This window comes from Lemur catta, chromosome 7, assembly GCF_020740605.2.
Source record: "Lemur catta isolate mLemCat1 chromosome 7, mLemCat1.pri, whole genome shotgun sequence".
Classification (NCBI taxonomy): Eukaryota; Metazoa; Chordata; class Mammalia; order Primates; family Lemuridae; genus Lemur; species Lemur catta.
Window position 1 is genome coordinate 28,577,148 of NC_059134.1, and position 27,195 is coordinate 28,604,342.

A 27,195-nucleotide genomic window follows, 5' to 3' on the forward strand; every position below is an offset into this window, starting at 1 on the left:
ATAAACATGTAAGTTCTTCATTTGTTATATAAAAATGAGTTTATGGTTATGTTTATGCACCCGGATACTGAAATAGACTAATTCCTCTTGGACTTAGTAATTGTCTGCTTTTTATTAAAAGGAAAATAGGATGAAGACAGGAAGAGAAGATGAAGGAATCAGTAACCTCTTTTTATTTTTTAACCTCCAGCAAACACTGGACAGATGGAATAACTTTTAAGTGGAGCTACTGGTTCAATAATAGTCCTCTGATATATTTGTTTTGGAACTGTACAAACTTCAAACTGAGTATCAAGAATCTGTTGTGTGGAAATCTGGACTCTGTTTTCATTGGGCTGGTTATTTTATGAATGAGGAACCCAAGAGTGAAAGAGACTAACTAAATGCCTAAGGTTACACAGCAAGGGAGTATTAGAACTAGGGTTAGAGCCCAAGTTTTCAGTGTTACCACAATAGCCTAAATTTTTTCTTTCTCATATCTGGCCTTAAAAATAAGAGAGTGGATGAAAAAGAAACCAGCATTATCATGCAAAGGACATTCAAAAAGAATAGGAACAGTGCCTCCTTGTTTCCTAAGGCATTGAAAATATGCACCTGGGAATGTGAGTAACAGCTCTTAGTTCTGAGAGGAATGACCTTTGGGGAGAGAGCAGGATATTTGCCCTTAGGGATTGTGCTCCTGGGAATAACCACTTCATCTTGGTGTAGGAGGTAGGGTAGAGTTACAGTTGGTGGGCTTGAATAAATCAGCTCTGTGCTCTCAGGATCTAATGAAAATAATATGAAAAAAGGCTGACCTGCCAGCACTCTACACCTATCCCCAAATTAAACCTGCAGATTCAACCTCTTTCAAAAACTAATGGAAGAACAATCCATCTTTAAACTTGCAGATTCAACTTCATTCGAAAACTAATGGAAAAACAATCCATCCTTCTTCCTTTCAGTGCTTGCCTCACTGTGTTATTATTTATTTACTCGTCTCTGGTTCTCACAGTTCACTCTGTAGGCTAGTGACAGTAGCCCCTTCTGACTTACCTCTCCAGTAACTGGAGAAGGTACACCACTCTGTGAAAACGAAAACCTCTTAGGGTGGAGGTCCTCAAAGTATGGTCCTAGCACCAGAAGCATCATCATCACCTGGAACGTGTTAGAAATACCAATTATAGAGCCCTGTCCCATAATAAGTCAAAAATTCTGAGAATAGCGCCCAGAATTCTGTGTTTTAACAAGCCCTGTATGTGGTTCTGATATAGGCTAAAATTTGACAACCAGTATCCTAGAGCATTCTCTAGACTTAATTACTTAGAAGTGATTAAGCCATAACCAGGTGGGGTAGTCCAGGGAATGAGATTCAGGTAATAGAATTAACTCCTTAGCAGTATTAGGAGGGCAATATCCAAGCCTCTTCAGGATTACTAAGTGTTTGGAGAGCTACTGCAAGTTCTGGTGACCCAAGACAAAAACAAACAAATGGTAAACAACAGCAACCTGAGTTTTGAATGTTGTAGGCATAGATTAAACCTTAGTTCTCAGTATAGAAATGAAGTCATTGCTGAACAATACACTATCTGTGTTTCGCTGTATTTGTATTATGTAAACCTGGGTTTAACTCTGCCCCATAAAAAAACTAAAAATGGTTTTTCAGCCTATCCCTTTTTTATCTGCTTTACCTCCCACATAGAGGCAGTGAAACAGATAAAATTAGTACTTTTTCCTACTTGCCAGGCATAAATTGTTACTTGCTGTTTCCCAGGAGGAGGGTCTCTTTCCATAGCTACTTTTACAGTCTAGGTTTTGGGCCAGTGAGAAGCTGGGAACTGTAATATCATAAGGAAGAAGATTATTCTCAGGCCACAGGGAGGCAAATATTTGTTTTCATAAAGCAAGTGACCCTCTAGGTTCCTGCAGGTTTCTAAAAAAATCTTTCTGGAAAAGACTAGGGGTTTAGAAGTTGTATGGTGCTGCTGCCGTGTGATGGAGAACCACTGCTACAAGTAGTAACAGCCATTATGTTTTTGAGCACAGATGTGTTCTAGATGTGCTTAGCTAAATGTCTTACTTGCATTATCTCATTTAATCCTCACAACAATCCTGAGAGGTAAACATTAATACTTCCATTCAACAGACCACTAAAATGCAGTTTAAAGGGCTTACTCAACTGCCCAAACTCATCGTCTTAAAGTGGCAGACCAAGTTTCAAACTCAAGTCTGTCTAACGCCTAAATTTATACTCTTAATCCTCATCATCTAGCACCCCTTCCCCACACTTCAGCCCTAGACACTTCTAAGGTCTATTTGGGTCTCTTTGCCTTGAATATATTTCCTCTCTGTTTCTTTACTTAGATAATTATCTCCAGGCTCAGTTCAGCTTATGCCTTGTGATACCTTTCTTGGCCACATCTTCCTATCTTTCCTCTCCAAGCTCCCCCCACTAAATTACCATCATGATTCTTCATTTAAGCTCTGTTATATCTCCCTCACCAGACATGTAACATAATCATTTCTCTAGATGCCTGTCTCCCTCAATGGCCAATGACTACCTCATAGCCAGGTTTAGTTTCTTATATTCTTTTCCTGATAACTCCAGCCTAAATTTATAATTCTCCTCTATGATCTTTCAATCTTAGAAATTTAGAACTGGAATGGATTTAACAAAAATATAATGAAGACTTAACTCATCTCTTAAAAGACCAGGGATTGAAAAAATACTGTTTACAGTAGTAAACAAGACAGACAGAAACCCTTGACCTTGTAGAGTTTACATAATGTTCCAATCTGAAACACATTAACTCTAGCTGTAATTCACATCTAGGTCTCCCATTCCTCCCCATTCCATATTTTACTGCTAGTGATTGATAAGCTAGAAGTAAATCTCATTCCCACTGAATTTTAGTCTAGGATTCTTTTTGCTATAAGATAGTGACTCTTCCTAATAGTCCTTGACTTATCACCTTAGATTGTTAGCACCATGAAGGCAGGGACCCTGATTTGTTCTGGTAATGTTTTGGGTACATTATACCCTGGTTCCATAAGGGAAGAAGGCTTACTTCCTATCCCCTTTTTGTTTCCTACTCTTTCAGAAAGCTGTCTACTTAAGCGTCATGGTTTAACAAAAAAAAAAAGGAGAATAGAGATTAAGCAGCTCAAATGTAGTTAATTTAAATCTGTTTTTGTGCAATACTAACTCTCCTTGCAGATAACCAGAGTTGAGGCCAGTGGAAAAACATTTTCTGAAGAGTGAGAATGAAACTTCTACTGGAATTTAATTGTATTCTTAAAGATTTACTGTCATATCTTCTCCCATCTCCTAGATTCAGAAACTTCTGGAATTTATTTATAATATAATGTTATTGGAAATGATAGAGTTGGTAGAGCACTTTCCCACTAAACTCTCTTTCCAGAGAGGCCTCTATAACAGGAAATTTTGCTTTAGCACTTGTGCTGAATGGTCAGAGAAAGCACCTTATAGCATTGCACTAAAATTTTCAGGTCCTGTGTATTTGCTCAGCTCCATCAACACAGAGGCAGTGCATGCTTTCCACTTTGTTAAGGGAATGGTGTCATTTTAGCTGTGTGAAAAATGACTTAAAATATGGTTTGGTTTTAGTTGATCTGTCAATTTTTATTTTGTCTAGCATTTAGCATGTGAGATTCACACTTTAACATGCATCTGCAGTTATATATAAGTATTCCATTATTAACAATATTTTTAAAGATTTTGAGTAAAATTGAACTTAATACATTTGCTATTTAGCATTAACTTATGATTATTGTGATAATCTCTTGATAATTTAAACATGAGGGAAAAATTTTTGAGAATGATGAAATCTCAAAGTGCTGGGATCAGAGGCATGAGCAACTGTGCCCAGCCTATATCCAGTTTTTTGAGAGTTTTTGTCATGAAGGAATATTGAATTTTATCAAAAGCTTTTTCAGCATCATTGAAATGATCATGTGGTTTTTGTCCTTAATTCTTTTTCTATGACATATCGTATTTATTTATTTGCATATATTGACTATCCTTGTATCCCTGGGATGAATCCTACTTGATCATGAGGAATAGTCCTTTTAATATATTGTTGAATTCAAATTGCTGGTATTTTGTTGAAGATTTTTGCATCTATGTTCATCAGAGATATTGACCTGTAGTTTTCTTTTTGTTGTTGTTGGGTCTTTGTCTGGTTTTGATATCAGGGCAATACTGGCCTCATAGAATGCATTTGGGAGTGATCCTTCCTCTTTGATTTTCTTGAAATAGTTTGAGTGGGATTGGTATTGGTTCTTCTTTAACTGTTTGGTAGAATTACCAATCTCAATTCCATTTATCTCTGTGCTGATCTTTATTATTTATTTAGCATCCACCAAAAATAATTTATTTTTATACCTCAAATGGTTTAATTTGAAATAAGCTTATCAAAAACAAGAATATGCTTAAAAATTTATTTCAATGCCTCTAATGAAGGTTTTTCTTTAAGAAACTTTAGTCAACTCATTGCTGTGATTTTCTTTAAAAAAATGTCTTAAAGCTAGTATTCATTATGTGGCTCTTCCTTATCCTGAAGTGTAGTGAAGGTATTTGGCAGATTTGTAGCTAAAGGTTCCTATCAAAGCTACCTCTTTTCTATTAGTTGTGAATCAACTCAAACCTGAATATTGACATTTTGGCATAAATGAGCTGGAAGTATTAGATAACTTAAGTCACTGCCTGGAGTATACTGCCTTGAGGACTTGGTAATTCATAGGTACAATATGATATTTCTAAGTTTCCTAATTAGGAGCTAGTAGGTAATATTTTTCAATGTTAGCAGATCCAGAAATTATAGATATAACTACCTTTATCAGGTATAATTCTTTTATTCCTTTCAAATTATTACCTAAACCAAACTACTCAAACTACTGGAGTGTTCAGTCAGCATATTGGTGACTTATTTCATTGTTGAATCAGTAAACAAACTTACATGGAACCATATCACATTGTAATTACTACATATGTAAATTTCCTCCAGCAGCTTGAATATGGTCATCATTCAAGGTGACCCAAACAAATTTTACTTAATTATTAATGAAGATAAGAGGTATGTTTGAGTCAACAAGCAACACAAAAGTGACCAAATTGGTTTAGAGGTTTTTCCATTTTTAGTTGGGATATAACTGTTTCTGTTTCATTCTTGTTTTTTGTTTTTTTTTTATTTTTTATTTTTTTTATTTTTTTGTTTGTTTGTTTTTTTGAGACAGAGTCTCGCTTTGTTGCCCAGGCTAGAATGAGTGCCGTGGCATCAGCCTAGCTCACAGCAACCTCAGACTCCTTGGCTTAAGTGATCCTACTGCCTCAGCCTCCCGAGTAGCTGGGACTACAGGCATGCGCCACTATGCCCAGCTAATTTTTTCTATATAGATTTTTAGTTGGCCAGATAATTTCTTTCTATTTTTAGTAGAGACGGGGTCTCGCTCTTGCTCAGGCTGGTCTCGAACTCCTGACCTCGAGCGATCCTCCCGCCTCGGCCTCCCAGAGTGCTAGGGTATAGGCGTGAGCCACCGCGCCTGGCCTGTTTCATTCTTTTATAATGAAATAGAGCTATTCACAAAGGCTGCCATTTTCCACTGGGCTATTTGAAGTTCTAAAACTCATATTTTTCTCTGATTAGTGGGCTTGCATCATTGTATATAATCTGTATATAAATTATTTCATTTTAAAGACCTTAGAAACAATGCTCATAAGATCTTGTTCCCACCTTTATCTTGTAATGTCTCATCAAGTGCCTTGTACCAAGTGAATTCCTAATAGATGTAGAATAACTTCTGTGTCAAGGTTATGGGGAAGTTATGTAGTTACTACCTTCTCTGGAAATAATGTCTCCTTGTGTATGGATCTCATTCTGTTAGTGTAACTCTGTTTATTAGTGTCCTTCTCTGTCCTTCACTCCCTCTGCCATTCTGTCTTTACTCATTTAATATTTGTTTTCCTTGGTCTTTAAATATTAGCATCATTGTTAATATAAGATTGTTGATCTCATTCTGTCACATATGCTGCCTGTTCCAGTCAGCATATTGATAATAATTTAAAAATGCTCTTTTGTGTATTTCTGACTTTTAAGCCCTTGCTCACTCTGTTTATCCAACCATTTGTCCATCTATGCTATCAAGCCCTTATCCTATCTTAGTTCATTTTGATCCTGGTATTAACATTATCACTAGGCTCTGTTCTCATAATACAAGTTAGAATTCAGACTATAGATGAGCTACATTAACAATCCCCAATCTTTTGGCACTGTGGACTGGTTTCATGGAAAACAGTTTTTCCACAGACCAGGGGTCGGTTGTTGGGGGGATGGTTTCTGGATGATTCAAGCGTATTATATTTATTGTACAGTCAAACCTGTCTGCTAATGATAATCTGAATTTGCAGCTACTCCCAGTGCTGGCCTAGTATCACCACCTCACCTCTACCTCAGATCTTCAAGCATTAGATTCTCATAAGGAGCACGCAACCTAGATCCCTCACATGCGCAGTTTACAGTAGGGTTGGCACTCCCATGAGAATCTAATGCCGCAGCTGATCCGACAGGAGGTGGAGCTATTGCAGTGATGCGAGGATGGGGAGCAACTGTAAATACAGATGAAGCTTCACTCATTGGCCTGCCACTCACCTCCTGCTGTGCATCCCAGTTCCCCAGGGGTTGGGGACCTCACAGTTACATGATTCATTATTTAATCATTGAAGTTAATTCGGAAGTGGAAGTATAGTATATATTTGCATAGAACCATATCATGTTATAATCACTATATGTAGTTTCCCTTGGTAATTGGAATGTGATTTTATCAAGATGATGACTATTAACTTCATTTCAACAGTCATGTCTTTTTGTTCCAAATTACTTCTGGACTAATTTATTTTCTAAGATTCACCAGGGCTTACACAGGTGATATAGAGAGTTCTAACCTATATGTCATAACCAGGCAGGGTAAAACAGATGCTAGAACCTGCTAGGGTTACTGAGTTGAGCTTACTCCTTAGACAGCGTATGTGCTATGGTCATTGGTACTATGTATCTGGGGTTAATTTGATAAAGTGAGTAGGATAGATTGGAGAAAAGAGAGAGCAAGAAAGTAAAGAGTCCAGTTAGGAATTCACCATAAACTATAGGATAGATGTGAGGACCTGGAGTCAAGAAATTTCATTTTTTAGTTAAAATCTCCTTAAAACATAAGAAGTGATTTTACGGATTTTATGTGGTGATCAAAAGAGGGAAGAATCAAAAGTAACACTAGGGCCCTCATTTATTGTTAGTAAGAATGTAAACTGGTACAGCTACTATGGAAAACCGTTCGGTGGTTCCTCAATAAGTTAAACATAGAATTACCATATGATCTAGCACTTCCACTCCTGCGTATATATTCAAAAGAACTGAAAACAGATGTTCAAACAAAAATATGTATAAAAATTCTTATAACAGCACTATTTATAATACCCCAAAGGTGGAAAAGACCCAAATGTCTATCAACTAATGAATAGATAAACGAATGTGTTATAGCCATACAATGGAATATTATTTGGTAATAAAAAGGAATTAAGAGGCCAGGCGTGGTGGCTCACGCCTGTAATCCTAGCACTCTGGGAGGCCGAGGTGGGTGGATCGCTCGAGGTCAGGAGTTCGAGACCAGCCTGAGCGAGACCCCATCTCTACTAAAACTAGAAAGAAATTAACTGGCCAACTAAAAATATATAGAGAAAAAAATTAGCCAGGCATGGTGGCGCATGCCTGTAGTCCCAGCTACTCGGGAGGCTGAGGCAGGAGGATCGCTTAAGCCCAGGAGTTTGAGGTTGCTGTGAGCTAGGCTGAAGCCACGGCACTCACTCTAGCCAGGGCAACAAAGTGACACTCTGTCTCAAAAAAAAAAAAAAAAAAAAGGAATTAAGTACTGATACATACTACTACATGGGTAAACCTTGAAAACACTATGGAAAGCAAAAAAAACCAGGCATAAAAGGATACATATTATATGATATGAAATATCCAGAATAGGCAAAGCCATAGAGACAAAATGATATTAGTAGCTGCCAGGAGCTGGGGGAAGTGGCAAATGGGGAGTGACTGCTTAATCGGTACAAGTTTTTCTTTAATGGCGATAAAAATATTCAGGAACTAAATAGTGATAATGTCTGTACAACATTGTTAATGTACTAAATGCCCCTGAAGTATACATTTTAAAATGGTCAAAATGAGGATTTTTATTTTATGTGTATTCTACTATAATTTTTTAAAAGTACGTGGCTGGGCATGGTGGCTCACGCCTGTAATCCCAGCACTTTGGGAGGCTAAGGCAGGAGGATTGCTTGAGGCCAGGAGTTTGAGACCGGCCTGGGCAACATAGCAAGGCCCCATTTCTACAAAAAAATAAAATAAGAACTCAAAATTAAGCTAGTTTTAAAAAAAGCAACACTAAGGCAAGAATCACAGACTTAAATGCTTTCATCATGCTGGGAAGTGCAGTAGACAGAGTAAAGAAGTGGCACAGCGGGAATGTGGTGAACTGGGCATTCAAAATCAAAGTTTTTGAAAACTCTAGTTGGGCCAAATAAAATATAACTGTGGGCTATAGTTTTCACCTCTACTAGAAATTGAGCTGAGCAACTAGACTCAAATTTCCACAGGAGTAGAGAATAAATCTGGCTTATTTACCCAGTATCTTAATTTAGCATAATGCCTAGCCAATATATTTAGATGCTCAGCAGGTGTTTGTTAGGTGAAAAATAAAAAATAACTAAATAAATAAAGTCTGAGCAGTAAGGCTATATTCTTTTTCTCCTGTCAATTTTATCTCCAGCTCGCCATCCACAACTAATCAATTTACAGATTTTAATAATCTGTATTTTTTATGTTTTCTTCTATCTTTCCCATTCCTTTTCTCACTGCCAACTTGGGTGTGCAATGCTTCTTACCTGTATTAATAACTTCCTAATGGTATCCCCTTCCTTTAGGTTGCACTCCTCTATTTTCTTCAATATACACATTAAATATCCTTGATCCAGAATGCTTGGAACCAGAAGTGTTTTGGATTTGGGATTTTTTTTTTTATTTTGGAATATTTGCATATACAAAATGAGATATCTTGGGGATAGGACCCAAGTCTAAACACAAAATTCATTTATATTTCATATATACTTTATACACATAGCCTGGAGGTAATTTTATACATTTTTTTAATAATTCTGTACATGAAACAAAGTTTGTGTACATGAGGTGAGGTGTGGAATTTTTACTTGTGGTGTCATGTTAATGCTCAGAAAATTTTGAATTTGGGAGCATTTTGGATTTCAGTTTTTTGGATTAGGGATGTTCAACCTGTATGACAAAACACAGGTCCTGCTCAAAATCCTTTAGTACTTTTAAATAAAGTCTAAGTCCCTTAGCATGGTAGGAAAAATATCCATGATCCGGCCCCTTCCACATCTGCTCCTGATCTTCCTCAGGTACTTATAATTCCAGCCTTTCTGAATTTTCCACAGTTACCAAAGCCCAAGGTGCATTTTTGACATGTTCTTCCTTCTGCTTTACAGTGCCCTTCAGGCTTTATTTATCTGTCTGTCCATCCTTTAAGACTTTGGTTCCTCCAAGAAACTTTCCTAACCAATCCAGTCTCAGAGATGGACTCCTGTTTTTGCTCCTCTTTGTGCCACAGTGCTCTGCATTTCCTTTATTGCACTTACCTCACTGGTTTATCATTGTGTTGCTTGTCTGATTTCCCTATTTGATTGCTGACTCTTTGAGGCCAGGGACCAAATCTATTTCCCATGCCTGGCACATGACAGGTACCCAGCAAAGACAACCCTTATCACTATTAAAAATAATTTGTTATGTGGTAATTATATGTTTAATGAATGTTGAATGAGAATATTTAAGAAATATAAAGCAGAATATAAGTTGCTAGATGACATATAAGAGATGCCAAGCAAGGATTTAGTTGAGAGAAAGTTTTCATAGAAGAGATGGCATTGGGAATGGACTTTGAGATGTGGGTAAATTTTGGGGAGATAAATCATATTCAGTTATTCAACAATTGTTGAACAGTCACTATGTGCTAGCTACTATACGAGGCTTTGAAGTTATCCAGAGCCTATCTAGTATTTGTCATCATAATCTCTAATTGATTACTACTTACAAATAGACAATTCCAAGAAGTATTCTGAATTTTAGTTTATTTTCTTTTGTAACATACTATGGAACAACACCAACTCTAAAACTGTACCTGAAAGTGGACCTACTTTTAGAATAAATGTTAGTAATAAATATTAGGAAATATTACTGTGGCCAGGTTTCATGAAAGCTATTATCTAGTTTTAATAAAAAATGATTAAAACTCCTTTTTGCCTTTCAAAAGTGGCTTCACAAACCCATTTGAAAACGAAATGTTAATATGTAAGAAGCAGGCAGCAGGTTAATTCTTAGACTCTACTTGTATTTGTTAGATCATTTTAGAGCTCTATTAATTATAACTTGGAAATCTTAATTGGGCTATATTAAGAGGCTAAATAGGTTGTAATCCTACCTTCCCCCCATTTCCAAACTCTAAAAGTCTAAAAATAAACATATCTAAATTTCCCTCAAAATAAAAATAAACACTTCAGTATCACATAATTGAGAAATACATTTTTAAGTAGGAAACAGTAATTAAGATTGTAGTTTTAAAAAACAAAGGTTATTTGGTTTTTTTGTTCCCTTCTATGAAAGATTTTTTTCTTTTAAATTATGAGAGTGCTGAGATCTTTACTTTTATTCTAGAGTATCGCATGAATTTTTTTTAAACCAACGCTTAGCTTGCTAAAGTCTTCAGGCGTCTCTTGCCATACTCATATGTACATCTTTAAAATGACAGACTGATAAATCCATACAGAAAAAGAAAATTGTTTTAATTTCATTGTGGATGCTCCCTGACACCACCACCAAATCTACTTATGTGAAAGTATTATCGTGAGGAGAAAAATGAGTTATTATGTATGAAAATCCTTTGGAATTGCTTTAAAATGCAAACCATTTTTTAAAATAGTGTAATCTTTGGCCTAGGACAAACTCAAGCAAAAGAAGATAAATTCCCTAATTGCGTCAGATTAGTGTTTATTTGTAAACATTAAAATGTTTTTAGAAGTATTACTTAAACCAAAGATTAGCAAAGTTGGCCTAGATAGGCAGCTTGTTTAGGTAAATAAAGTTTTATTGGAATACAGCCACACCTGTTTATGTATGTATTCTCTGTGACTGATTTTGCAATATGAGGGAAAAGTTGAATAGTTTCGACAGAGACTGTGTAGCCCACAAAACCTAAACTATTTATTGGCTGACCCTTGAGTAACAATTTGAGGATTCCTAGTTTAAACCATCCTGCTATCTGATGGATTAATATTATAATTAAAAAGCAGTTATTGGCCAGGCATGGTTGCCCACGCCTGTAATCTTAACACTCTGGGAGGCTGAGGCCGGTGGATCACTTGAGCTCAGGAGTTCAAGACCAGCCTGAGGAAGAGCGAGACCCTGTCTCTACTAAAAAAATAGAAAGAAATTATAGGGACTACTAAAAATATATAGAAAAAATTAGCCGGGCATGGTGGTGCATGCCTGTAGTCCCAGCTACTCGGGAGGCTGAGGCAGGAGGATTGCTTGAGCCCAGGAGTTTGAGGTTGCTGTGAGCTAGGCTGATGCCACGGCTCTCTAGCCCAGGCAACAGAGTGAGACTGTCTCAAAAACAAAACAAAAAAAAGCAGTTATTTATTGAATAACTAAACCAAAATGCAAATGATGATTTTTCCCCTTGGAAAGTTTTCCTGTTATGCAATAAAAAAATTAAAGCTATAAAACGCTATTTTAGTCATTCTTTCATTAGCCTTGCCCTTGTTCAGTTTTGACAAGAGCAAATGAAGCTTTATTCTTGTTTTCTACAAATTTGAAAATCACTACATACTAAAAGATCTCATTATACCTTCTCCCACTCCCCCAACTCAAAAGAATTTGAGAGAGAAATAATTTTTCTCTGTGATAGTGAATGTGGGCCTTTTCTTCTCTCTTTGCCTAATTCCAGTCTATAATATCAAACATAGAAATTCCCTTTCCCTTTTCTTGCAGAGGATTCTGATTGATTTACTTGCCTTGTTATCCAGCTATAGGTCTCTTAAAGTTATTACATAATATGTGCTTAATCAGTAATTAGTGATCATAATAGAATTCGTTTCTTAGAAGAGGTAACCATAGCTGAAAAAAAATAGGAAATGATGGAATAACTCTCAGAAGTTCACCTTAGCTGAAGTAGAACTATAAACTACTTATACTTACTTTGAATACATTATTGTAGAATTTTAGAATGTTAGAGCCAGAATCTGTTGTAGACTCATAATAGAGTAGTGCTCCTCAAATTTCAACATGCATTAGAACAGTGGTCCCCAATCTTTTTGGCACCAGTGACTGTTTTCATGGAAGACAATTTTTCCACAGATTGGAGGGGGTGAGGGGAAATGGTTTTGGGATGATTCAAGCACATTACATTTAATGTGCACTTTATGTCTATTATCATTACATTGTAATATATAATGAAATAATTATACAACTCACTATAGGTTGGGGACCTCTGCATTAGAATGACCCAAATGACTTGTTAAATTACAGAATGCTGAGCCAACCCTCCAGAGTTTCTGATTCAGTACGTCTTAGCTGGGCCTGAGAATTTGCCTTTTTAAGAAGTTCCTTGTTAATAAGGATGATGATGGTCAGGGCCCCACACAATAAGAATGACTGTAATAGAGGCAGGGCTGGCTGACCACTCAGGCATTATCTCAGAGCTGTCAGGATAGCATATGGTCCTCATATTCTTGGTATACCCAGAAGAGATTTGACACTGTGACCCATACTGTTCAGACTCAAGAAGCCAGAATCCCCATTCATTATAGCTGCCAGGTGAACCAGATAGTTGGGGTGACAGGTCATGACCTCTTACACCTTATACTTTGTTGGAGACTCTGACAAGTTTTTATTCCTTAAGCTCTTCTTTTAATTAGATTAATAAAGAAATATCTCTTAAGTTCTTTTGTTATCGTTATTGCTGTTGTTTTGTTTTTATTTTATTTCAGCTCTGGGTTATTTCACTGAGGCGACTGTCAAAAATGCTAAGCTACATTTATGCTTTAGGATAGGGTTGTACTCTCCGAAGTAGTTAATCATGTCCATTATCTGTTTCCTTCTTACCAATAATCTTAATTCCACCTTTTGGTATATGTTATTTTAGTTAGTTCCATATTCAAATTATAAAAGGGATTTAAAGATTTTGTAGTCCTATTTTATAGTCCTATATTACTTTACAGATGAAGAAACTGAGGCAACCAGATAACTTGACGTACCACACTACTTAGCAAAAAAGGCTTGGATTAGCCCCCACAGCCAAGTCATTAAGTCCTAAACCACTGAATTCAGGCACTGTGAGTAGAGGAGGGAGCTGAGCCAATGTGAAGTGCTTGTCCGTTTGAAAGGCTACATGAATTTTTGAAAGTACATATTTTGAAGCCATACTTGTAAATCACCTTCACTTGATAGCAGTATAATTTTGACTACTGCAAATAGCATCAAATCTGTAAAATGAGGGATAATAACACCTACCTCAGAGCTGCTTGTTTCTCTCTTCTTCATACTTTCCTTCTTTACCAGCGGTACCACTTTTGAATCCTTATGTGTTGAGCTGCTAAAAAATAAGCAGAGTTCCTGCCTTCAGTTCTTCACTTCTCATTCTTTCACTCTCAAACCCCAGGCCATTTGGGCTCTGCCTTCACCATTCTCCTGGAACTGTTTTTATGAAGGTCCTCATGACCAACTGATGACTTTTTCCTCAGACATCTTCTCAGCACTCAGCTCATTATCCCCCTTAGCAGTTTCAGCACTCCAGACCACCACTGCCTTTTATCCTTCTTTTTCTGCTACTTTATTCAGCAGTCTCCATCTTGTTCATAGATTTTCTTCTCTTCATCTCTTCAACTTACATCTTTTCCCAAGGTGTGTTTATACCTTATTTCTTATTCTATGTTCCATCCCTAGCAGTTACACCCATTCCCAAAGTGTTCTTTATCCACCTGTGTTTCTATGACAGCTCTACTTTGGACATCTCTTCCAACTGCTAGGTACCTGACTGACTTTCCCACACCACCTAGTCCACTAATAATTTCAGACTGAGTACATTTTCAGCTGAGCTCATCTCTTCTTCCTGAGCCACAATAGACTTTCCCTCCTTTGTTCTTCATTTTTGTTAATCTCTAAAATGTAGAGATGCTCTTCCATTTACAATGAGGTCATGTCCTGATAAACTCATCAAGTTGAAAATATCGTAAGTCAAAAGCACAGTTAATACACCTAATCTACCCCAATAAAATATCTAAATTCAAAATTTGAAGTATGGTTTCTACTGAACGTGTATCACTTCCGCACCATTGTAAAACTGAAAAATCGTAAGTTGGGGACCATCTGTATGTGGAAATACAGAAGACCTAGATTGTCCTAAGCAGTCTCAGAAAGGAAAAAGTTGATGGACTTAAACTACTGAATTTCATGATCTACTATAAAGACAGAACAGTAAAACAATGTGGTTGTAGCATAAGAATCAACAAATAGATCAGTACAACAGAATAGAGAGCCTAGAAATAGACCTATGTTTTATGGTCATGTAATTTTTAACAAAGGTGCCAAAGCAATTCACTGAGGAAGGGAAATTCTTTTGTACAAATGGTGCTGGAATAATGAAGTATTTATCTACAAAAACAAAATGAACCTCAGTCTCTACCTTATACCATAAACCAAAAATAATTTGAGATCGATCATAGACTTAAATGTAAAGACAAAAACGTAGTATTTTAGTAGAACACATAGGAGAATATCTTCATGACTGAGGTATAAGTAAAGGTTTCTTAGAAAGGTCATAGAAATTAAACACCATATGAAAAAAACCAATGAACTAAACTTCCATCAATTGTAAAATATAAAACTTTTGTCAAAAGCACAGTTAAAAAATTGTACAGGCAAGTGACAGACTGGGAGAAAATATTCTCCAAAACATATACCTGACAAAGCTCTGTATACCACCACAGTGTATCTAGGTACATAAAAAAATTTCTATAACTTGATAGATAATATGTGTATAATAACACATAATTCACTTCAATTTTTAAAAGAATGAGCAAAAGATTTGAAGACATTTTACCATTTTACCAACTCTGCTTACCTTGGGAGGCCAAGGTAGGAGGATCTCTTGAGGCCAGGAGTTCAAGACCAGCGCGGTTAGCATCGCGAGACCCCCATCTCTACCAAAAAAATAACAAATTAGCCAAATGTGGTGGCATGTGCCTGTAGTCCCACTTGGGCAACCGAGGTGGGAAGATGACTTGAGCCCAGGAGTTGGATGTTACAGTGAGCTATGATGGTGACACTGCACTCCAGCCTGGGCAACAGAGCAAGATCCTGTTTCTAAATGAATGAATGAATGAATGTACAGATAGAAGGATAGATAGTTGATAGGTATATAATAAAGCAAGTACAGTAAAATATTAATGGTAGAACCTAGGTTGAGGTATACATATGTGTGTTTATCATAAAACTATTTCAACTTTGCTTTATGTTTCAAAATTTTCATAATGTAATGTTAAAGACTACTATGTGGAGAATAGACCGGGGGACCAGTTAGGACATGTGCCATTGCATTAAAAAGTTACAGAGTTTTATTTTTCATGACCAACTATAAGCTATAATTGTATAAAACTTGGTCCTATATTTGATTATTTGACTAACTGATCTGTGGAATTTGATCTGTTACAGGGAAAGTCCTTCTGCTAGCATCGACACATGTGCATTTCTGTCATCATTTGTGTGCTCCGATAGGACTCTGCTGATTGATGGCCGGGTAGAACTCCAAAGAGGCCTGCAGAGGCAGGAGCGGCATCTTTTCCTATTCAGTGATCTGTTTGTTGTGGCCAAAATCAAGTAGGTGGACTGTATACTGTCTCCTGGTTATCATTATAAAATTGCATTTCCATCCTTGGTACAGCATGAAAGAGAACTACACAAGGGTGTGACTATCAGGAATTAAGAACCACTGGGGACAATCTTGGAGGCTTGGTACCCAAAGGCTATCATAAGGACTTAGGATTTTATTCTGAAGGGTTTTAATTGGAGAGGCATAATGTGATTCATATTTTTAAAATATAATTCTGGCTCATGTTATTTAGATAATGGATTGGAGGGTAGGCAAGAGTGGAAGCAAGGAGACTAGATAGGAAGTTATTGTAGTAATCTTGATTGGAGATAATGAGGGCTTTATCTGAGGAAATGACAGTTAAGAGGAAGATATAGACATATCTGGAATATATTAATACCTGGAAGTACCAAAGAGGAATCAGTTTCTGCTCAACACTAAATACCAGAGCAGTTACCACCCAACCTAGAACGTGGTGGCTGCTACTTGCTCTGTTTCCCATTTTCCTTATTTATGAAACATCAGGAAAGGTAAAAGTACTTTAACAAATCTAATCTCATGAAAGAGATTTATAGTCACTAGAGAATACTAAACACTTTTTTCTACTTCCCATACTCACACACCGAAGTTATTCAGTGTCATAAATAAAACATGGACAAGGCTAAATAATTTTCCAAAACACTATATTTAATCTGAGTGGTGTTAATAACAATAGAAATCCAGCATTTATTGGGATCTTATTGTATATTAAGTATTCTTCCAAAGACTTATAAATGTTCTATGAGGTGGGTATTTATTTTCCTCATTTTACAAAAGAAATTGTTAGAGAAATTGACTTCCTCAAGATCACAGAGTAATTAGTTGAACCCACGTTTGAACCTAGATTTATTGTATTTCAAAGTCCATTCTTTTAACCAATATGTTGTCTGCTGCCTCTATTACTTAACTCTTTCTTTTGTTATGGATTTCATAGACGATTCCTCAATCATATAGTTTTTTGCACCATCAAATCAGTCTTTCCTTTGTGATGAGTAAAATGGTCCAACTAAATATTCATTTAGTGAGAAATGAATGGTATAGACTGTTTAGTGAATTTTTCACAAGTAAAGGCAAACATAAAGATCATGAAACTGTTTCAGAATGTCTTGAATAGAAGTAATGCCTATAGTTTTTGAAGTGGATATGATGTTATGAGTAATACAGAGGGGGAAAAAAGTTTTTTTATCCAAGCTTTTGCACGTGAAAAGGTCCACTTGAAGCTCTGAGTAGGAAGGCTGTTGATAGAGGAACAAATCATTAGTTTAAAAAAATTATTCCTTTATTTAAAAGTTATTGGATGGGTTCTATATGCTGGGTATTATAACAGGAGAATCACAAAGGTCTCATTTAATTTTCCTAGCAACCCCTCAAGAAAACAGTTGTTTTAGATGTCGAACACTAAGGCTCAGGGAGGTTTGTCATAAACTAGGAAATGGCAGAGCTGGGGCTTGATTATAGACCTTAATTCCAAAGGCTGGCACTTTCTGTCTTCCTCAGCACATTGTACTCATTAGGTGCAAAGCTTAGCCTGGAGGTAGATAAGCAGACAACAACCAATTTCCTGAACTTTAGGAACTTAAAGACTATTTACTTATAACATGCATTCAATTCTTAGGGAAGAAGGTATTTTCCTTTACTTTTTTTGTTTTTTTTTTTTTTCCTTAGCAGTTATGATAATATTTAGAGTAGAGAACCTTTGTTCTTTTTTTATATTAAATATTGCTCTGTATTCTGTTCACATCTAAGTGGTTTCTATGTAACCTATATTTTGCTAAAAACATTTTATATACCACCATAAAATTGCTGTTTTTAAATATATTGGCAAAATTGTGCCCATCATCTACTTGTATAGCTTTTTGTTTTAATTGTCCCTCTATCACATAAGGTTACACCATTTTTTCCCACGCAACTCTGTGTCCACTGTTTTTATGAAGTGACAAAAATCTATATCAGTTGATGTAATTGCTATTATTTAAGAGATTTAGTTCATGAAAGATTATTTTAAGTACTTTGTATATCCATTGGGAACATTTAAAAGTTTGGGTTATCTATGTTATTTTTATTTTTTTGGCATAAACCCAAGAACCTTAAGATAGAAAGAACATAGGTATTTGAGGAGATGATGATGATTATTAAATCATGCCATTTTACAAAAATTTAGCCAGTTTTTTAGGAAATTAATTACATGATCATTCTCATAGCAAACATTTAGATATATTCACAGATTCTTCTTAATATGAAAGAACTTAATTTTTTCCCAAATAAATAGCAACCAAAAAGAAATAGTCTCCTGCAATAACAAACCTGTCTTTTCTGTGAGTTCTTACCCTATGATAAACAATTGGGTGGTACCCTGTATCAATTAATTTGTTGAAATAATCTGAGACCAGCACTTAGTCTTTATACTTGGCCATAGAGGAAAAGGGGAGACCTTCAGTTTCATATTATGTCAGCTCATCTTTAGGCTTCATTTGGAAATTGCTTTCAGTCCTTGGGTTGGGCCTACAGAAGTAAATGCAGGTGAGATAAATAATTGACCAGTTGCCACATATTTATTTGGTCAAACTAAGGGAATTTGAGAAAGTGCAATGATAGGGTGTTAAATTCTTCCTTTTATTGGCTAAAGTATTATATTTCCTCCATTTTATGCTGGATGTTGACTGTATTTGCTGAAAACTAGAATGTACCCAAATTTCCCTGGGCATTCCTTTTATCTATTTAAGTCTCAGGTCCATCTGAACATCAAATCTGTCAATTAGGTCAAAAGATGTGATGGTTTCCATATTGGCGATCTAAGGGGGATTAGGTAGAAATTGTTAAAAAGCAGTTTCACTGCTGACTTGTAAGTAGATCACCTTCTGAGTCCCCAGAGATAAACGTTAGTTGTGTCAACCCTATTCTCTTTTAGATTCTTTTTTAGGCTACAGTTCTTCAGTTTTAGTCAGATTATATGGGAAAATGGTTGAATGAAATCTTAAAGGAAATTTAAAATAATTTATGCCTCTAAAGACTATAAAAATCTTACAACCAGTTGAAAATGTATTATAAATTCCTATAATTAATTCCAGGTTTTTTCAGTGCATCTCTCTTAAAATGAAAATTTTATAAACATTTTAATAAATTGTGAATATTTTGTGTGTTCAGCCACTCAAGTCTTTTTGGAAATAAGCAAGTTATAAATAATAAATGAATTACATTTTTATAACAGCAGTAAATTTAAAGTTAGGTTTTAGATCCAAATGCAATGCTCAAGATATAGAAAAATAAAGTGGCCAGTTTATGGCTATTTGCTGCCATACATGCAGGCATGAGGAATAAATGTTTCACCAAATGTTTTAAAGGCATTCTTCGGCCAAGGTAGCCAAATATGTTACAATTTACTGTGCTAGGCACTGAAGATAAAAGCAGTGAATGAGACTTTTGTTATAAGTACAGAATCTCCCATAAAATTTAGGAAACAAAATAACAAGAGCTCCTTTTGGTTTTATCTTTCTAGGTATAATAATAACTTTAAGATTAAACACAAAATTAAATTAACTGATATGTGGATTGCAAGCTGTGTGGATGAAGTGGGAGAAGGCAACACCAATACTATGAAATCCTTTGTCTTGGGCTGGCCCACTCTGAACTTTGTGGCCACTTTCAGGTAAGAATCACGGCTTGTCCTGTGTTTACCTAGTTTAGCTACTATGGTAATTTCTAGGATGAGAGAAGAAGTTAAGCAAATTTTGTTCCCCAAATTGTTAGAAGGAAAATATTTTATTCTGATTGTTTACAACATCAGTAACTCATCTTTTGACACAGGTACCCAACCAAGATACTTTTGTGACTTATGTTTCTCCCAAAGAGCTTTTGATTAAAATACATGAAAATTAATGATACTATTGGGAACTCATGGAGTCATTTTGCTTGGTATGACCAATGATTTTTAAAAGGGGCTCTACTGAAACAACTAGGGGGATGGGAACTTCCAGGAATATGGAAGGGGAATAGACTGGTCAGATCTTTAGGACTCTCTCTTCAACATCTCCTTTCCTAATATCTAGGTATTTGTTTCACATATTGAGCTTTTGAGTCTTATCAGTCTTTTGAACCACTGAAATGACCTTCACTGAAGCAAATTTTGTAAAATATTCCAATTAAGTTTGAATAACTAGTTTATACTCCAAAATTTTCTAACAAAGTAGGTTTTCATTATACCAATAAAATTAATGTCATGAAATACTGGGTTACCTGAATTGTGTATCAGGTTTTGATTTAGTATCTATAAAGATGTACAATCAAGAGAAAACTTAAGATTTTAAGAAGTAAAAATTAGTTTCCTAAGACTTACTCCCAGGTGGAGATGAGGCTGGAGAATGTATGGATAAAAAATTTTTATCCTCTTATCCTGAACATGCTTAATTGGCACTTTTCAGTTCAGGGTGACCATACCAAACTCATACCTGTGCTTTTGAACAACTGCGTTCCAACTCCAGTATTTGTTTTGCCCTTAAAGAGTTAGTGTCCATTATGTGAACATGATGCTTTTCATTCTTTTCTCTTCCCATCACCACCAGACTCCTCAGGCATCATCCTAAAACCAGATAACTAAATTTTCCAAGCTGTTAAATCTTCTCTATTAAAAGACAGGCATGTCATTAAACTCTATTGTACACTATTGGCCTATCACAAGATTTTAAGAACTTATTTGGAAGGAACACGTGTTTGTATCTTTCTCTGCATATCTTCTTTTCCATGACAGATTTTTGTAGATCCTATCATTTCCTATTGCTTAATCTCCTTGGAGTTATAGGTAAAGGGAAGCAATTTCAAGTGAGGGGTGTGACTAGATGATGTTTTTAATCAAAAAATTTCCATAAAACTTTTTTATAAGAAGAGGGGGGAATGTGGAAACAAGTTTTATATATTGTATTGCTCAAACGATGGTTCTTTAACCAAGTAATCAAGGTTAATATCACCAGTGATATGTGTGGATATCATGAATTCCTTGATATAATGTGATAAGAGCAATTCACCTCTGTGGTCTTTTTCCAGAAAAATCTATAACTCCAGTCTAATCATGAGAAAAACATCCAACTAACACAAATTGAGAGACATTCTACAGGATAACTGACCAGTACTCCTCAAAACTGTCAAAGTCAAGAAACAAAAACAGGGAAAGACTGAGAAACTGTCATAGATCAATTACTAAGGAGACATGATAATTAAATGTAATGCAGTATTCTGGATTGGCTACTAGAACAGAAAAAGGACATTAATGGAAATACCAGTGAAATCTGAATAAAGTCAAAAGTTTAGTTAATAGTAATGTACCAGTATTGGTTTCTTAGTTTTGACAAATGGGGCATTATAATGTAAGAAGGTAATAGTAGAGGAAACTTAAACTGGATGACAAGTATCCAGGGACTCTCTGTATTATCTTTGTAACTTTTCTGGAAATCTACAATTATTTAAAAATTGTTTATTTTTTAGAAAAGTAAAGTGTTGAGTTCTGCCTCTAGTATGTCAGAGTAGGGTCTTAACAGACTGACCACCCTACAAATAACAACTGTAAACTCCAAAAACTACCTGAGAGTTTTAAAGAATGAACAAAAGTTGGCAGATTTTGGAGAGGAATTAAAACTTAGAAGAAGTCACCAGCAGTGGGTGAGTTTCCTGGTTTTAAGGCTTCCACCTGAGGACCTAAGGGCACAAGGTAGTCACATCATGGTGCAGGGCAACTAAACTGACAAAAATCTTCCTGGGCTGAAGAACCAGGGTATAAAATCCAGGTCAACTGCAGATATTGCAGCATGAAGAGGGAAATCTCATAAACAAACGTGTTAGAGAAGGGAAGCTACAAATTCTGTTTGTAGATACTGCCCAAGTCTCTGATCACTTGAACCCCTACATGCCTAGAATAGACTTGCAAGTTGAAGCTAAGACTAAAAGAATTGTACTGATCTGCTGTCCACCCCAGGTGAAATAGCATTTTTAGGTTGAGCTAATAGAGTTAGTTGCTTGCTAAAACAAAAACATCAACACTGTTTTGAAAATATAGCAGAATACAGAGTCCCTAAAACAAAACATTTGTAATGTCCAGAATATAATCTAAAATTCTTGACACATGAAGAACAAGGAAAGAGAAAAGATAATCAATAGCGACCTATCCTGAGATGACCCATATGTTAAATTATTAGAAAATAACTTTAAAGCAGTTTTCATAAGTATGCATCCTAAGTAAAATGAAAATCCAGTTGAACTTAACAAAAAGACAGGAAATAGAAGCAGAGAAATAGAAAATATTTTATTATGGCCAAATAGAAATTCTAGAACTGAAAACTAAAAATTTAAGTAAAAGTTATTGGCCTTCCCTGTAGAATCGAAGTTGAAAGAGTAGTCAGTGAATTTGAAGATACATCAATACAAATTGTCTAATCTGAAGAACAGAGAAAACAAAGATTTTTTTAAATTAAAAATGCATCAGGGACTGGTGGCAAAATGTCAAAAAGTATAATATACATGTAATTGGAATTCCAGGAAAAGGAGAGAGGGAATGGGGCAGAAGAAATATTTGAAGAAATAATGTATAAAAATCTCTCAAATTTGGTAAAAGACAAATGTACAGATTGGAATAAGCCCAGTGGACCTCAGACAGGATAAGATGAAGAAAAGAATACCTGGTCATGTTATAGACAACTATTGTAAATCAAAGAGAAGAGGAAAGTCTTGAAAGCAGACAGAAAAGCAGTGCATTACAAATAGGAGAATGACAATTTGAATTATTATGGAATTTTCATTAGAAATTATGAAGGTCAGGAGACAGTGGAACAACATTTTAAAGTGTTGAAAGTAACAACTTTATTTTTTATTTGTTTGTTTGTTTATTTCAGCTTATTGGGGTATAAAAGTTCAGGTTATATATATTGCCCATGCTCCCCCATCCCCCTGAGTCAGAGCTTCAAGCGTGTCCATTCCCCAGACAGTGCACATCGCACTCATCATGTAGGAATACACCCATCCCTGCCCCCTACCCCCCACCTCTGTCCAATACCCAATTGGTGTGAAAGTAACAACTTTAAACCTAGAATACAATAACCAGCAAAAATATTCTTAAAAAATGAAGGTGAAATATAATTTAAAAAGAAAAATAACTGTAAGAATTTATTGCCTACAGACCTGTTCTACAAAAAAAAAAAAAAAAATGTTAACAATTGTTCAGGCCAAAGTGAAATGGTATCAGAGGGAAGCGTAGATCTTTAGGAAAGGATGAAGACTATCAGAAATGGTGTGTAGTTTCAGTAAATATTAGGGAAATCTAGTTTAAAATGCCAGCTCGAGAAGCAATCTATCCTACCCAATTACTATAATGAATATTAAACAACAAAAAGTAAGAATTAACAGCTTTGAAATCTAAGACTGACAACTGCCAGAATTAAAGAACTCCGAATTGAGTCAAATTGGGGAAAGAGCAAACAATCAATGTGAACTTTACATGCTTTACTTTGGGAACGAGGATAGTCATGTCTTTAAAAAAAAAGTCCAAAAGGAATTTAATATCTCTGTCACTACATGTACTCTGATTCACAAACCTAGGATTTATATCCACCAGAAAAATAAGTGCTATACCTTGATTTTACAGGAAACTGTATGATATAATGGGAACATTGTTCAAAATACACAGAAAGTACTTAAATCTGACAATGATCTACCTACAAGAATAATCAGAAGAATAATATTTTAACTTATGTACCTATTGTGAATCTTAAACTGTAAACTCAGGTATGCCTGTGTATTTAGAGATCAAATGAAAACTCCCCTTAAACCTCCATTTTCCCAGGATGGTAAGAAATCAGATTTTCTTCTTTACTGGAACCCCTGTTTTCTTAAGGTAGAATCAGAATACAGGAGACTTCTGAGATGCCCCCAAAACATACAAAAGTCTTCTGACCTTCAGTGTACTGTGGTCACTGCTGACATCATCTTTTTCTATGCCCAGAGTTGTCTCTGTACATCCAGAGATGTTCTGCTTCCTTGCCACATGTGGTGCGCAGGTGTCTTTGCTGATATAAAAACCTTGGTGCCTGCGACCCAGGCTCTCTAGTTGCTTGGTAAAACCATTTCCTCTGGGTTGTTTCCTTAGGACACCTTAACTGAATGGCATGGTTCCCAGCTCACTCTCAAGGATGACAGAGCTCTATGCCCTCCATAATATGAGAGAATCTTCTAATCTGCCATGCCCTTTTTCTTTCTTTGAGATACTCTGCCTTCTCCTCTCCTGAATATTAGTTTTGTCTTTTTTGATGGGCTTGGGTGTTTATGAAACTCTGAGATAACATCACTGACTTTGGAGCACTTCTGGTTTTAGTCCTATAAAAATGCCTGAGATCAAGAACTGCTAGAGAAATAGAGTCCTGGATTCTAGTGTAGAGCAGGGGGGAGGGTAAATATATAAGATTACACAAATCAATCTCCGTAAATTCACCTGACATACTTCATAATTTATTTATTTTTTGAAGTAATGGATGTTATATATTTCAACAACAGAACACCATATAGCAATGAGAATGAATGATCTAAAACTGCACGCAGTAATATGGATAAGTTTCACAAACATAATATTGAATGAAAGAAGCCAGAATCAAAGTAGTATATACTGTATGATTACATTTACATGAAGTACCCAAACAAGCAAAACTATTCTATGCTATTCGAAGTTAGGATAGTGGGAACTACTGACTGAAAAGGAACATCAGGGGACCTTCTAAGGTGATTATCTGTTTCATAATCTGGGTGGTGGTTATATAGGTGTGTTCAATGTGTAAAAATTCTTCAAGCTGTACACTTAAGCTTTGTGCAGTTTTTTCTATATATCTTATCTGTCAATTAAAAGTTTAAAAATTACTAAGTGTCTTAAAGTGGTAGTTTTCTTTAACTGCTTTGAAAAAAGTTAATGGATCTGAAGAAAATGTCTCATCTGTTTACAACACGGATTTTTGCTGAGTAAATCCAAGATTTGGCATAAACCTAGAAAACTTGAACCTAGAAAATCTTTTTTAGACAGGATAGTAAGAAATCACTAAAGATGGAAGTGGCATGGTTAGTGGTAAAAAAAAAAATGTAATATGCTTTCTGATGGCCAATCCTGAGAGATTGCTTATGGAGAAAATTGCTAAGCAACCAAGTTAGAAACAAATTACAAATATTTATGTTGGAATAAGAAAATAACTAGGGTTTCCAATTTCTTTAAACAGATTAGAAATATAGTTTTAAAAGCTTGTGAGTAACAAGACCATATAGGAATAAAGTTAATTTTATTTCTAACTTTAAGAATTAAATGCAGCTGTGATGACAGAAAAATTATTATATTAATCAATAGTAATTTAGTTATAAGTGGATTGACCTTAATGAGATTATAGTAATTAAGAACAAGTTTTCTGTGAACTAATTTACTAAATTATAATTCTGTGTGTATTTTTTAAAAACATGTTTACTTTTCTGAGAACAGTCTGGTTTCTGGGCCAAGATATTTTTATCCATATGTCAGATTTCTCCTTAATCTCTTTAATCTCAATATTGAGCATACTTTCTATTTATGTGGCATTTTAAGCTACAAAAACACTCTGAATGGGATAATTAACCCAGTTTTACAGATATGGGAAAACCAGGTGTTGGATTCCAAATCAAGTACTCTTTCCTCTATAAGAGCTACCTCTTACTGGTATAATACCCCTTGTAAAAAAGCAGTAAAGTAGAAAAGAGGGTCTATCTTAGATCCATCCAAGAGAATTTAATAAAATTGTACTTTGTGATTTTTCCAGAAGGGCATTTCACCACAGGATTCTCCAGAACACAATTATGCTGAGGTTGCATCTTACACGTGCAACTACTTTAATAACAACAGGCTGTTTATATTTTCTTTTGCATTGATGATCTTAAATATATTAACATAAGTATGTGATTTTTCTCTTCCATTTTCTTTGATTGCAGTTCTCCAGAACAAAAGGACAAATGGCTCTCTCTCCTTCAAAGGTATTTTTTCAGTATATAAATTTTTATCTTTAACCTTCAATAAACAAATTAAAACCTTTTCTGCAGAGATGTGCCCCCAAGTATTCCCCTTCTCCTTAGTAGAAATTGTTCATTTGTCCTGAAAATAAGCTGCTGTTTAGATTATTCACTAGCTACTACTTGCTATAAATAATGTTCTTTCATTACATAAATTTCTGACTTTCTAGGAAGGAGAACACTGTGGTCTAGTTAGATCATTTTAGACAGAAATTAGTCAATAATATCTTCCATCTCTTTCCATTGTCTCCAGGCTACCAATTGGAGCTAACAGTTTCCTCAAAGTATGTATTAAGTTTCCATAAATGCAGGGTTTTCTCCTGAGCACCTCAAAAATCAATTATTAACCCCACCATTGAGTATACAGACTAAAATGATAGACTTAGGCTCATCTATTAGACCCACGGTCCTTCCATCCTTCCTCCCCGCTTCCGCTCCCCAAGCAATGGGATAACCAAGATTTACCAATACCAATACCAATGGAGGTATTGGAGAGCTAGATGAGAAGTAAAAGGTCACTGCTTTGGTTTGGCCTTATAAAGTATTGTATATGCTCCTGTTCTTTATCAGTGAGGTGCTGGACCTGTCCAGAGAAGGCCAGGGAAATTTTAAGGATAAAACATTACCCAAGGGCGCCTTAACCTGATTGTGCTTCTCAAACCTCACTTGACATGAAGGCCTCATTCTTTTTTGTGCCCACGCCTAATGTCCTGAAAAAATTTTTTTATTCTCTTCCAACCCATAATGTAATCTGACTTTGCTGAGTCTTTTCATCTGTCTTTAAAAATAGCATATAAGTATATTGAAAATATTAGCAAAATAGATTGATTTTTAAAATAAGCCATCAGCAAATTCCATCTGACTCAGTGTTGTTTTGGGTTGTTGTTGCATTTGATTAGATACATCAATCTAGAGAAAGAGAAGGACTACCCGAAGAGCATTCCCCTCAAAATCTTCGCCAAGGACATTGGGAATTGTGTCTATGTAAGTGTTTGTAAGCCAGAAAATTAAATTCCAAGTCCCTGCATAAAGCAGAATAGCATGGATAAAAAGAGAGACAGGCAGGCAGATATACTGTGCATGTGCTATGGAAGGTAGGCATTTAGAGATAAC

The 27,195-nt window shown here is 35.6% G+C and overlaps 1 protein-coding gene across 1 annotated transcript in view; it reads left to right on the forward strand.

The window, feature by feature from the left end:
* Positions 1-27,195, forward strand: part of ARHGAP20 (Rho GTPase activating protein 20) — a 78,744-nt gene that overhangs the window by 21,008 nt on the left and 30,541 nt on the right. Inside the window, exons 3-6 of the mRNA XM_045556643.1 lie at positions 15,837-16,001; positions 19,529-19,678; positions 26,005-26,046; positions 26,982-27,066. Of these exons, the coding sequence (XP_045412599.1) occupies positions 15,837-16,001; positions 19,529-19,678; positions 26,005-26,046; positions 26,982-27,066 (442 nt within the window). The remainder of the gene's footprint in view (positions 1-15,836; positions 16,002-19,528; positions 19,679-26,004; positions 26,047-26,981; positions 27,067-27,195) is intronic.